Source organism: Scophthalmus maximus, chromosome 1 (genome assembly GCF_022379125.1).
Source record: "Scophthalmus maximus strain ysfricsl-2021 chromosome 1, ASM2237912v1, whole genome shotgun sequence".
Classification (NCBI taxonomy): Eukaryota; Metazoa; Chordata; class Actinopteri; order Pleuronectiformes; family Scophthalmidae; genus Scophthalmus; species Scophthalmus maximus.
In genome coordinates, this window is record NC_061515.1 from 22,488,289 (window position 1) to 22,502,448 (window position 14,160).

The following is a 14,160-nucleotide window of genomic DNA, read 5'->3' on the forward strand; positions in this document are numbered from 1 at the left end:
GTGACTTGTTTTCTTTCTCTGGCTTGTGTTCAACACACCGTCCACGTGCGCGCAGTTAAAGCTTGTTGGGCCAAAAGCTGACAGTGGCCAACGTCGAGCAACCGCATTATATCCCTAATGTTAATTCCTTCATTCCTCTCTCATTCTTCTTTTTTTATTTTTTTTATTTAAGTTCACACCTCCATCCAGTCAGCGCAATCCTCTCGATCTTTCTTCAATTCTTTTCTCGGTGAACCAATCGTTATTTTTGACACTTCAGACCAGCCCACAGGCAATATCCCTGTCAAATATCCTCTGGCCACAAAATAGAGGACGGGGGTCATTTGTCACTCTGAAATCAGACACACTCACAGAGTGATGTCTCTCCACTCTGCAGTAAAGACCCTTAATTCATTTGAACATCTTGATATGCACCTATAGGACCTTTACTTAGATTAGGGCAGACGAAAAGACCACTTTCACTTCCTTGAGCTCTGCCTAGAAGACATGAACCAATCAGTTGTGAGTATTGAAAGAGTTCAGAAACAACACAGGCTTGTTTTTAAGCTCAACCTCAGGAGAGATTTGGGGAAAATAAGTTGTTGTGTGCCCTGGGTTGGTTCTAAGGCGGAAAATAAAGACCCTCAAGGACAAAAGCATTGGTCTTATTTTGTGGTATCTGGCAGAGCGGTGACATCATGTGCGGTGGCCAGAATGCCACTTTATCTCCGCAGGACACTGACGGCTCAGTGCAAGAGGCTGATGCCAAGTGAATCTAAGTTGCACGCCGGTGAGACGAGGAGTTTTTAGCGAAACTGAAAAATTTGTCTCTGGGGGTTTTTTTGCGGGGCGAGATTCGAGGGTAGATATCTTTTTTTTCAATAAGCTGTCTGAGAAATTGTTGGTTAGGCTATAATCGCTGGCCAAGATCCAGCACAGAGCTTTGCAAGTGTGTGTGTGTGTGTGTGTGTGTGTGTGTGTGTGTGTGTGTATTCACCCTGCCACTGCAGCTGACTGTCAGCCCGATGGAGGATGCAGTGGAATAAAAAGGAGGCTGTGAAGTTCCCTTCGAAACAGCGGCACAGGCGGCCCCGCAGGACCAAATAACGCCACTTTAAAATATAAAGGAACTGTATTCATATTGTGCTTTTTCTAGTCACATCCACGCACACATTCACACGGCGCCTCTACAGTACACGCAGACCCTTTTTCAATCCCACATCATTCACGCACTGCACAGCCTTCGGGGGCCCAACTGTCCCTCAACGACACAAGAGGTCTCCTGAAGCTTTAACAATGAGAAAAAAACAAACACACACCACAGGACTCTCAGCAAAACAATAACCACCAGCCTCTGCCGCCATTGTCGAGCAGATGAAGCCAGTCAGAGGTGAAAAAATGGAAGATGCAGCAAATTCAAACGAAACGAGGAAAAAAAAGAGATCACTAGAACGCAGTTAAGAAATACAATGTATCTGTGAAGAGAGAGGAGTTCTCTTGGCAGGGGGGCAACCATGGTTACTCTTTCATTAAGAATACTAATAGAAGTTTTAAAATAGAAATAAGTTTTACTTCATTAATATAAAGTTACACCGAAGTGTAATCAGGGATTGAGCTGAGCCTACATGTGGTCCAAGTACATACTTCATACTTCTTATTGATGTTGCACTTGCAAAACGCACATCTTAGACAGATGTCCAATTAAAAAATAATGCTTATTCTAAAATGTAACCCAGACTGCCCTGTGGCTCGACCTTCAGGAAGAAGGACACGAGAGAATCCCGCGTGAATCACGCCGCGCGTCACGCCGCGCGTCACGCCGCGCGTCACGCCGCTCCCTCGTCCCAGATCAATTCACCAACAATAACAGTTCGATGAGGATTTGAACGACCGGGCTCTACCCAAAACATGGGGGCGCGCCTCTGTCCTGGCGTTGGCCTGGGACCAAAGTTGGAGCGGCTGTCACTCAGCGCTGCCGCGAGCTCGCAAACGGACAACCTTCTCTATAATTCAGAGGACCGGTGGCAAGGCACAGAGGGAGATGACTTGCGAATGGGAGAGTGGTTGCGAACGTCTGGAAGCAGAGAGGGCGAGGAGAGTCACCTGCCAGATATCCTGGCCTTCCTCCCTTCCCCACCCCACTCGGATCTCGGCCGTGTCCTTGCGTGTGAGGTGAGCCGAGTGAGCAAAATCCAATGTCGGCGGCGAGAGAGCATCATCAAATGAGCCGAGCGTGGCTGCGGGGAGGTCAATATGTGCCGTGGGGCTGCTCTCAGAGAGTGACTTTCACAGCGTCATCGACGGCAAGAGCAGGAAAGAATCTGTTGAAATGATACGATAGACATACCTCGTGAATAGCGTTGTGACCATAGATTTTAATTAGGTTGTGACAGAATTACCGGGTTTATAATAGTTATCCAACAAAGCTTACCCCCAAACCGGCACCAGAGCCATAGGAGTGATCCCGGGGAGGAATTGGAAAAAAAACAAGATTGGACATTGACGAAGGAACCCATTAAATCTTCATTTGGGGAAGATCCAGAGTTTTGTCATCACTTTCTTTAACATTGCCAGACTGATTTCCCAGGGAATAAAGCATGGGACTTGATGAAAGAAATATCAGGCACATTTGGGAGACTGCAATCTACGATCGATTCGGCGTCGATCCAAATAAAAATCAGGATCTGTCAAATTTCAATTCGGTTCCAAAAGGGGAACTGCTGGGTCTTGACGGAACGGAGATGGGGTTTTCAGACAAGGAAGTTCGCCAGGACTCTGACAATATGAGCTGGGGAAGTCAAACAAACACCTTGGCGAGTAGCTCAGACAAGTAGATCCATCACCCGAGAGCAGGGGAGGAAAAAAACTGGTCTTTTGACATTTTTGAGTGCACCTTGGGATTTTGGACACAATAAAGCTCGACTATGGTCGATAAAATCAATGATCATGCATTTCAGCAAAGTTGACGGGTCTCAACTGTGTGCGATTCAATCATTCAGATGCTTTTCGGTGGGTTGGACTCCCGGCGTCACGGCAACACAGATGGGAGTACACCTTCACGGGGGTCTTTTGTCACCACGGGAGGGACGGGCTCCGTATTGCAGTCCACCATCGGAGGCGGGGCCGCTGGTGATCAGTGTTCATGAAGAGTGATGCGGCGTGACACAGAGGGCGAAACAATCAGTCGGAGACGCAGCGTGGGGAGAATAATGCAGGTGCCGGGTGACTAAAAGGGGGTTCAGGGGCTCTTGGGGGGCCTCGGAGGCACTCAGGTGGGTCATTTGGGAAGAAATGAAAAACTAATGTCTCTCTTTTTTTAATCTGGATGTAGGGCGGTCCTGCTTTAGAGGCATTATTTACTACATTTTGGCCCTTTGATTTTGCATTGCACGTTTTCCTGAAGTTTCTTTTTTACCTGCATCAAATGAATAAAGTGCTTAGGTCTAAGGTAGGCAGTCTGTTCAGCTATTGCACTGTAGCTGTCCTGGTGACTTGCTGGCTTTTCCTCCTAATGAGAGTGAGAGGCGGAAGCAGGACCCTCACACACACACACACACACACACACACACACACACACACACACACACACACACACACACACACACACACCACACCGACAGACACACCGCTGCTCCTGCAAAGCTGCACTCACAGCAGGTTTTAAGCGGACGTTCAAGTATTGGGATTTACTCCTGAACTGGCTGCATCCTCTCCCTTGTTGTACCGGAGACGTGCGTTTATGAAATGCAAAGGATGAAGGTTGTTTTTTTTCTTCTCTCTCTCTGATGATTTATTCCCTGACGTCAGGTCAAGCAAAAGAATATCCCGCCGGAGACATGCTTATCTGGACGGGACAGAGTGAAGGCTCTGAGGTAGGTGCCGACTCAAATAACAAATCTACTATCACTTTTTCTCATTCACCGTCTTTATCAGTGAGTGAGAGAATGAGTCCAGCCGCATGTGCAAGGCGAAACACGTGAAAGATATGAATTATATATGACCAGAAAAAATATTTGCTTTAGTATTAAACAAGGGAAAATGCACACAAAAAAAATTGTCTGAAGACTAGTTTGTCACCAACTGGATGTCAACATGTATATAATTATTGATCCTCCATTGAGGGATTGCTATTTATGAGTTATGTTTAACATTATTCCAAAGGCGACTTCAGCAAATATTCATATGGAATCAGAAGGGAAGTTATAATTATTATTATGCATTTCTGCTTCAGAAAAAACAACAACTAATATTTACTAAATTTCAGCAGTAATGGCTTCCCCTCCATTACTCCCTATCCTATTATCTCCTTTACCTATTTTCTTCATAGTGCCTCTTTAATATTCTTACGAGGACATATGATGTCAATGGTACTGGGTCTTTTGTACATCCAATAATATTTCCCTCATAATTCCAGCACTGATTTGAGTTTTTCTAAGACATTAAGCTTATCGATATGAACATACTAGCTGGGACTCCTGGAGAAAGAAATCGCCGTTTCGGAGCAACTTGTTTGACATTCAGCGTCTTAATCAAAAGATGCTTATCAGTCGCCCTTTGTGTCGTTATCTTGTGTCCCGTGCTCATTTGAATATGCATCCTGACCTTCACTGCTCTCACATACATCACTGGTAATGTTATAGACATGAGCCGATTTCTCATTCTTTTTTTTTCTTCAAATTAATCACAAAAATCGCTGTTTTCAAAGTTCATCTGATGCATATTAATGAGGCCCGCACCTTAAAGAAATCAGTTTTTCTCTCGGGGACATATATTGAATGAGAGGACCCAGACTATAGAAAACATGCTAATATTATGATAATGTTGAACTTCACCTTAGCCTCCAAGGAGGAAGGAGTCTGAGGAGGGACAATGGTGAAGAAATTTGACTGAATAGGCAAATTTAAAAACCTGAAGAATTATCCAAAGCATACAGGATGTTAGGAGAGTTCTCTGTCAGTCTTCAAATCCAAATAAACTTGTTTGTAGACTTCGCATTTATCTTTGCCTCACCTTTTCTCATTGCGTCTCTCTCTCCCAACGCAGGTTTCTTTTAAATCCGCCCTCTAACTCTGGGAAAACTATAAAGAGCCATTATAACTGGGCCCTCCCCTCTCTCCTCAGCTGCGCTGCACTTTGACCAGTCGATTTGCTAGAATGCACATCTCCAGACACGTGCTGCTGCCGTGTTGGATCCGGGCCGGCCGGGTGACAAAGGTGCGGTGCCAACAGAGTGGAGTTTGGCAGTGTCACCAGACAGAAACGTTGGCTCGAGTGTTGCCGTAACGCAGAGCGACACAACACCATCCTGCGGGGGGCACGACATCAACCGAACAGATACATGCAAGTTCCTGGTAGCATACTTTGCAATGTGAACCAGTCTATTTCTACTCTTTACCTTGGAATCGTGCTCAAATACGGGGTCAAGTATCGGAAACCCCTGTGCCGGCGAACACTAACTCAAACTGGACCTGAGTGCAGGTTGAGTTCGGGCCGAACGCCCTCTGATGGGGGCCTCTCAACGGTGCAGGTCATCCATAAAACCTCCGTCCTGTGCTTTTCTTTTCTCCGTGGGAACACTGTGGCTCCTGTCCACGGTCATGCCCGCACGCGCTTGCCCTAAGATCTGCCACTGCACGGACAGGAACGGCATGGTGGTGCAATGCACCTCGCGCAACCTGGAGAGCATCCCGTCCGATCTGCCCAAGGACACCGTTGTCCTCTTGCTTTCGTCCAACCGGATCAAGCGCGTCGCGAAGGAGGCGTTCACCGACCTCCGCCGCCTCAGGGAGCTGGACTTGTCTCACAACGCCATCGAGAGCGTGGAGGCGGGCGCCTTTCAGGGGATTTCAGAGGGCCTGCGGACCTTGGACCTTTCGAACAACCACCTCAGCGGCCTCCCGAAGGACACGTTCGCCAAGCTGCACGCCCGCGTCCGCCTCTCCCACAACCCGTGGCACTGCGAGTGCTCCCTGCAGGAGGTGCTGCGGGAGCTGAGGCTGGACCCCGAGACGGTGAACGAGGTCAGCTGCTACACGTCGGTGCAGGAGGAGTACGTGGGACAGCCGGTGATCCAGGTGCTGGACTCGGGCATCAACTTTTGCAACTTCCACCACAAGACGACAGACGTGGCCATGTTCGTGGCCATGTTCTGCTGGTTCTCCATGGTGACCGCTTACATCATCTACTACATCAAACACAACCAGGAGGACGCCCGGAGGCACATGGAGTACCTGAAGTCCCTGCCCAGCACGTCCCACATCAGCAAGGACTACGACACAGCCAGCAGTGTGCTCTAGAGTGAATTTGAAAAGATGCGACTGTACCAATGAATATAGATGAAAGTTCGCCGATGAATACAGATGGAAGTGTACCAATGAATATGTTTATGGCATACAGTACAAGGAATGCTGATAAGTGACGGCTTTGCAGCAAGTTCGAAATTTTGCTCGGTGATATACAGTATGCAGCACATGGCACAAGGACTTTGGGGAGGGGTGTTGAATATAATCTCATCATCATCAAGTACTGGATTAAAAAGTAGCCAAATAAAACTATTTATCATCTAAACCCACGAGCTGGAACGAGGTTCCGCATCCTGATATGTTTCCCCTCCACGGGAACAAAAGGGAAGCAGGCCATTATTTTTCACTCAGTTGCACAAACGAATCTCCGAGGTAAACTTTTATCTCCGAGGTCAAAACTTTTGTGGGGTTTAAGGGCTCACTGTGAATTTATGCACGGAGGGATTTGAACCCGAGAGGCGCTTGAGCGTCCATCAGAGATGAGATAGGATAAAACCTCAAATTTGCTTCCTTGCAGCGACAGAGGGATGTAGGTGTCGAGCAGTAGCGTATTTACGCGTTGCAGATGTTTATTGTCGACCGGTTATCCACTGGTGTTTGTAGGGCGCCTGGTGGGTTTCATGGGAACAGAGCAGCGGGAAACAAAGACCCGAGCTGCCGAGTTGCTGTCAGAGTGCCAATGCATCCTTACGGATAAAAGCCTGGCCGTCATCCAGGGATCGTCCCGGGAGAGAGCGTGCCCTCTTGACCAGTTTATTTTCCCACTTACTGCTGCCCCCAACCAATCCATTACACTCAAATGAGGTACCTTAGGAAAATAACCGCCACAGCTTCGGAGCGAGGCGCTTGCAGAGGTGTGTCACTACTACGTTAAAAGTTGATAATGTTAGGGAAGAGAAGGCCTCATGACGTTTTTCCAAAGCATCCTGACTGGGCAGTTTTGGAACGAGTCGCAGAGAAAAGAATAGTTAAAGTAATATTTAGTCAGAACTGGTGTACGTCTCCTTCTTAACGTAAAGACATTGTATATTTTTAGAATCGATGAAGGATCTAGAGCAGAAGTGGAGAAACTCTTCTCCCATACATCTCACATTCAAGGTGGAATCGCGACCATCAGACTTGTCACCTTAATGCTTTGCTTCCAAAAGGTAATAACTTTGTCACCTTTGGGAGCGGAAAAATAACCGTCTCCTGTCAGACACCAACTCCGCCGGACGAGCTCGTCTCAGTTATTGCCCCAAATGCCGTCGAGATTTCCTTCCCCCTCGAAATGATGTCGCTCTCACGTAACATTTCTCACGTTGAAGGGAGTGGAAGGTAAAGTCGTGAACATTCCATATGAAGTTTTACAGCATGCATAGGAACGTCTTATTCTGGCACATTTGTGTGACCTTAACGAACATAATAGGAACAAACATTTTTGGCTGATAGACATTAATATTGTTTGTACTCACTCACTCACTCGGAATGTCTTCTTCTAAGTCGCCTTGTGGTGCAGGTATGCTTGACGCCTGAAATGAAATTCGGCAAAATTAGGCTCGTTCCACATGGTTTCACCCGTTTTTTACAAATTCAAGTTTCCACCTAAGTGAAGCACAACTTCTGAGGAAAATTCTGCGGGAAATGTTTTGCGCGTACCCGCGACCGTTAAAGTTTCCGTAAAAGTCTGGCGTGGCGGGATAATCGTCCGCTGCGGAAGAGAGAGATCACGCAGTTAAAGGAGCGAAAGTCAAACTTCAAATGGACTAAAAAACACAATGGAAATGTGATGCTTGTTTCTTGTGCTAAACGTAGGGACGTTAAAACCTCCTCATCAGTCCAAATAAGTCTGATGTCAGTGGAAGCTCGAGCAAGGTTTACGTCACATGCTTCACATGAATTTATTCTGGCTGTCTTTGGTGCGATTCTATTTTTTTGCTATTCATACACCGTTGCTCTTTCCACCTCGGACGAGCCCAAATTCAAAATGTGTACAATGGACATGATTATTTCACGTGGAGACCATGGATATTTGCTGTCGTCTTTCTTTGGGAAGACAGTTTTCCTCATTTTGCGTTGTTTTAATCCATCACTGTCTCAGTTTTCTTTTTTTCATTACAATCATGACTACTTTACACCGAGCTCTTGCTCCTTTCATGAGTTTGTGAGCGTCCCATCCTGTCGCTCACCAAGTCTGTCTTGCGACATGTTATTACAAGTGTTGCCGTTACTGTTTTCAATGAAACAAAACTCAGTTTTCTCCCTCAGGGAAACTAGATAATGGGACGGTAAGTATCACTGTTTGTTGGAGCAACATTTGAACCTTGCACTGAATTGTGGAATCGCGGCGTCCCCTATCAACTCGTCCGCAGCCTTCACACAGTTCCTCTCACTGAGAGCCTGTTATCCGCGCCCTCCACACTACTATGAAGGATGCCCACAGCTCCCAGATACGGAAGCCATACATCTTCAGCTGCGCGGGTCCGGATTAAGGCGGAAATATTAATGGACGTCTCGCAGCCCTAAAATAGTTTCATCCTGCTTTTACTTTCAAATCCATGAATCGAATGAGCCTTTTGCGGGAGGCCCGTTGAATTGAGTGTCTTGCCGCAGTGTCCATTTATATATAGTCATGTGAATGGCTTGATTAATCGCTTTACTCTTTTCTCAAGTGTAGAGTTTTATAAACTCCAAAATTGGGGCCCGTCTCCTTCCAGCTTGTCTCTGTCAGCACAGAGCACTTGGTGTTTCTTGTGTATTACCTGAAGCCGACCTACAGTATCCCTCCTGTCAAGCGGTCACCACATTAATCACGTCCCACAGTACTTTGGCGTACAGTAATGAACTCAATGTCATTCATTTATTGCCGGACACCGTTGAGGTTCGCTTTGTCTCCCTATATACGGCCGAGTTCAGAGGGGTGCTTCATTAGCGTTATGTGAGCAGGAGATAATGTTTCACATCTGCATATTCTACATCAATACAGTACATCACTGTGTCACAATTACCTATTAAATAGTCTTCTACTGAAGCCACAGCATCGCCTGAGGAGTGAACAGCGTCACACAGACGAAGCCACAAGAAAACGAGACAACGCGCTAATAATACTTCGCTGCTAATAAAGTCAGTAAATTATCGGCAAATATGGCGTTTTTTATTATTATTCAGTGTTCTCAGTCCATTGCAGTGGCGTATATTTATGATGCGCATTTGCCAGCGACAAAAGGCTAGAATAAAAAAAAACCTTTTGGAAGATTTACCATTTCTTTACAGACCGCCTCGAAGGCCGCGCCCGACGGCCTTCAGTTAAATAGAAAAGCGTTGAGGGGGGAGAATGTGTTTGCATTGTGGTTTTATTTTCTCTCTTATCACTGTCACAGGCGGGTAAAGGAGCTCTCTTTGCTCTTTGACGGCATATTCATTCTTAAAATGTAAAACTGCCACCAAGGCCTGCACTAAGCAACGCCAGGCCACGCGCAGCGCCGTTATTCTCTTGCGGCTGCAACACGTGTTTTCCCTCGAAAGAATCTACCGACCCAGTAGCACCACCTGTGCATGAGCTAAGTCTGACTTTTCAAAAGGCTCCCATTTTCCGCAATTAGAATAATTGTTATGACACCAACTAATACCTCAACATTCACTCGTTTGTTGATCTTGAAGATGTGCTGTGGACGTAGACGACTGTTGTCCCATTTATAATTTGTAACCTAATGGTTGAAAAGTTTAGAAGAGATTCATCTTCGAAAATTGTTATCGAGATATGACATGTTAGAGAGGCGTTTGACTACATGTTGGGCATTATGTGTTGTAGTTATTGTATTATGGGGTCGTGTTACTATGTGTTATTGAAGTACGGTCTGGAAAAACTTGTGGGGACCCCAGGAAGAGTTTGACCACTGTTACGATATAGCGGCTAATCTTAATACAATTACAAAACCGGCTCCAATGTGGAGGGTATGAATTATGCCCAGTTATCATCTATAGGTCCCGCTGCCTCTCGCGTGCAAAATGCAAACTGTTGTTTGTTTGATTCGTGCCTGGTGTGCGTCTAATTTCAGATAAGTGTGTATAAGAGCAACGTGCACTTGACCCTGCGTTATAGAACCGTATACTTGAATGATTTTCAGCTTGTCGTCTTGAAAGGCCACCATGTAGTCCACCGTCTCATTTGTCGGCCGGGGCGTTGAGATGACACATCCTGATAGACAAGAGGTGTCCAGGCTGAGGGATTCAGTCGGCTGTGGCTGACTCGTCCCTCCCGTCCGCCGCTGAGAGGTTTGGGGGAGTGTTCACTTCAACTGGAATGCAGCAGCTATGACTCTTTATGTTTGAAACACCTTAGTTGTCGCTTGTCTCCAGAGGGGAGGTTTGAGGATTCAAGTCAAACTTTAGTTTGTGAATTCCCCTCCACAGAAACTGCGAACAACCAGCTTCATTTTGACCCACAGATGAGACCATTTAAAGTATTGTCTCCACTCCTTCAAATGTGAGACACGAGACAGATATATAAGCCACCTGCTGAGTGACCTCTTGACATCAGAATCACTGCCCTTCACTGTCCACCTTCAACGTGGAAAACATCTGGTCAGCAGTGGAAGTCTAAAAACGGACAATAAGTATGGGGGGGAAAAAATAAATCCAACCTGGACCACCACATTTTAATTGAACACAAATCATTGCTGAGTTCCAGGAAAAAAAAGAGCAAATGTGTTTTTTTCTGTCACACACACACACACACACACACACGCAGAGCTGATGCATTAAGCAGCACCGTCACGGATCACCGTTCAAGGTTCAAGCCTCTGCCGAAGAGAACGAGAGGGACGTTCACACCGAGTCGTGCCCTTCAGCTGTGACCTTTCTCTCTTTGAACACAATTTGATTTCAATGTTGCTGACTTATTTGTATTTTTCTTTCTGAACTTACTGCAGCGATGTGCAATGCAGCGTGCACGAATAGTTGTTGTTGTTTTGATTGAATTGTTCCGCGTCTCATCTGAATCGTGTTCAAACCGAAATGGAAAATGACCAGACGACTGACCTCAGAGCATCCTTCACCTCCCTCTCCCCTTTCCGGCTCTTACGATATGCAAAAACTCACGTCTCACGCTGACGTCTTGCATTGCTCATGCACAAACACCTTCGTCTGTCAGAGCTGATGCATTATACACGGCACTTCCACGGACCGCTGTTGAAGGTTCAAGCGTCTGCAGGAGAGACAGGGAACTGAGGTCATGTCAGGTCTTGACAGCCTCTACCTTTATTTGATACAGTGCAGGGGGCAAAATTGTATGTATGGAGGATATTTTTGGTCATGATTAAAATTAAAAGTCACGAAAAAAAGTTAATATAAAAAAATATATATATCTGTATACGTATATCATGTATTTATGAGAAGATGGCTGGACAGTACTGACAATGCGCCTCATTACAATGAACTAGTGACCTCCGACACTACGCACAACATGCACATGCCACGTTCCCAACAGTCCCGTATTTATCTATAGTACATATTATTTATCTGAGGAGGAGAGGGGCGTTCGTAGCAGAACCTGTGAGCAATGCTGCAGAATTCTTTAGTGTACAGTAAAATACACAGAAAAGGAAGATTGGTGAGTCGTAGTCGTCAGTTATCAGAAAGTCTTCAGTTGATGTCAGGGGTCAGAGGTCAGAGGTCCTCAGTAGAAGCAATATTTTCTGCAAAACATTACATATATAATCAAATACAAATGTTGCGCCCGGAGACAAGCACAGCAACCACAGAATCTTTGTCGTCCATTTTGGGAGACATCTGGGGTTTTTACGGTCACACGTTTCATTCTGTCTAAGACCTTACATCCAGTCCACGTTGACCTATTGACAAAATGTTCAGCTTTGTGGATGTTTAGCTTTCGTCATTTTAGCTCATGTATCGACCTGTCGCCTGCAATAAAAGCGAAAAACTTGGATGATATCTTTCATTTTGACCAAAAGCTCTGAGTCAAATCCATATTTCTTCAACGTCAAACCACTGTGGTACTAAAGCTTCACCACCGGAGGGCAGTATTTCTCCGATGTGTGGACAGGCAGCAGCAGCTGCAGTTAAACATACAAACTGTAGAAACACTTCATATTATTGTATAAAGATGGGAATGAAAAGGAAAAGGGGGGTTAATTGTTTCTCTGTTGCTTCTTTTCTTCCCCTCGCTTCTTCATTTCTTTCTTCTCTCTCTTCTCCTCCTTCTCTCTTTCCACCTTCTCCTTCTTCTCCTGCTCCCTCCTCTCCTTGCTCTCCCTCTTCTGTCTCTGCTCCTCCTCCTTCGTCGCCTTCGTCTCCTCCTCCTCCTCTCTTTGCATCTTCTCCCTCTCCTTCTGCCTCCACGCTTTGCTCGCCCTCTTCTGTCTCTCCTCCTCTTCCCTTTCTGCCGCCTTCTTCTCCTTCTGCCTCCTCGCCTTGTCCTTGTCCGACATGGCGGTCAGCTCCTGAGGAGACACGAGAACAACATGCAATACATTCAGTATTTTCTCTAAATCTGAATCAAACAACTTCGGTTGTTATTCGAGTCAGAATGAGCGGGAGGGTTGTACCTGTAGCTCCTTGTTCTCGAGGAGGAGGAGATTGATGTCCTCCTCCATCTGGTTGACCTGGCACTGGGCGTCCAGCCGGCTGGTGAGCCGCCTCTCCTCGGCCTCCGTGAGCTTCCTCTCCAGTTCCCCTTCTTTGGTGGCGTTCGCTTCCTGGTCGCTCGTGAGCTTCTGCTCCAGAGCCGAGACGCTGTCCTGCCACAGAGAGTCTCTCTGGAGGATGTGAGCCTCCAGCTCCTGAATTACAGCCTCCTTCCTCCGCAGATGTTCATTAAAGTTCCTGACGTCCATGTCCTTCCCTTTAATTTTCAGGGCCATGTGCCCCAACTCCATCTCGATCTCCCTCTGTCTGGCCTTTGACATTTCGACCTTGGCTGCCATGTCGTCCAGGTCTTCCTGGGCTCTCAACACACTGGTGACCCTGTCCTCCAGCAACTTGCTTCTCTCTTCCTTCCAGCTGCTGGTCTGTCGCGCCAGTTCCTCCTTCAAAGCCGCGTTCTCTGCCGCCAAATGCTTGTTCTCTATCTTGGAGTTGTGGAAGCTCCTCTTCAGCATCGCCATGTACTGATTTTGGTTATGGGGACCGTCCCCACACTCCATGTGTCCACATGACTGACAAACACAAATACAGAAATCGAGGGTAAAAACACAGTCCTTCCCATCCTTCCTTTGGATTAAAGACAGGAGCCCTTTACCTACAGTAGATACTGATTCACACAGCTGAATTAATTTTAGACATTTACACGCGTATGCTTTTTATGACCAAGTTGTAGTCGAGATATTTGACTATAAATTATGAGAAAAATTTGATAATTTAAGGAGGAAATAATTCAAAGTGTTACAGGAATGAAGTGTATTTCTTTTAAACACAGTCTGTCAATAGTAAATGTAATAATATCCTCAAAAGTCCTGCAAAGTATTATAACATACACTCACGGAATGTCACTTCAGGCTGAAGGTTAGACGACTAATGTGATGGGTTCACATGGGCAATTATGTATTATAATTATATTTATTGATTAGTGTTATTTATTTATTTTGTAGCTTTAGTCAAAAGATGAAGACGAAAAGGAAAATCGCAGGTGATCTCGTCAGAGGATCTCACCTTCTTGTTCCTCTGCATGTTGGAGGACAACGGGAGACTCTGGGTGATGAAGGTGAGAAGAAGAGGGGGAGGAGGAGATGCTGCTTAACGCTCGGGCGGTCAGGCTGCAACTGACCGGAAGTCCTGCTCCTTCTGGTCCAGATCACAGTCGAAGCAGAACGTCGCATCATCACAACAGTTGTGACGTTATAATGATGTCACGTTCTGTTTAGAGCTGTGGTCTTGCTTTGAT

At 46.1% G+C, this 14,160-nt stretch overlaps 1 protein-coding gene and 1 long non-coding RNA gene across 2 annotated transcripts; one reads left to right on the forward strand and one right to left on the reverse strand.

Annotated features, from left to right (window-relative positions):
* The first annotated feature begins 4,795 nt into the window (after window positions 1–4,795).
* Window positions 4,796–7,729, forward strand: LOC118310307 (leucine-rich repeat-containing protein 3-like). The gene has a single exon (XM_035633121.2). The coding sequence runs from the start codon at window positions 5,484–5,486 to the stop codon at window positions 6,273–6,275; it is 792 nt and encodes a 263-aa protein (XP_035489014.1). The 5' UTR covers window positions 4,796–5,483; the 3' UTR covers window positions 6,276–7,729.
* A 3-nt stretch (window positions 7,730–7,732) lies between these two features.
* LOC124850919 lies at window positions 7,733–12,513 on the reverse strand. Its single transcript, XR_007031977.1, has 3 exons — window positions 11,361–12,513; window positions 7,920–7,971; window positions 7,733–7,792 (listed from the first exon to the last, which is right to left on the reverse strand). It is a non-coding gene; the product is annotated as an uncharacterized LOC124850919 (long non-coding RNA).
* Window positions 12,514–14,160: the final 1,647 nt, after the last annotated feature.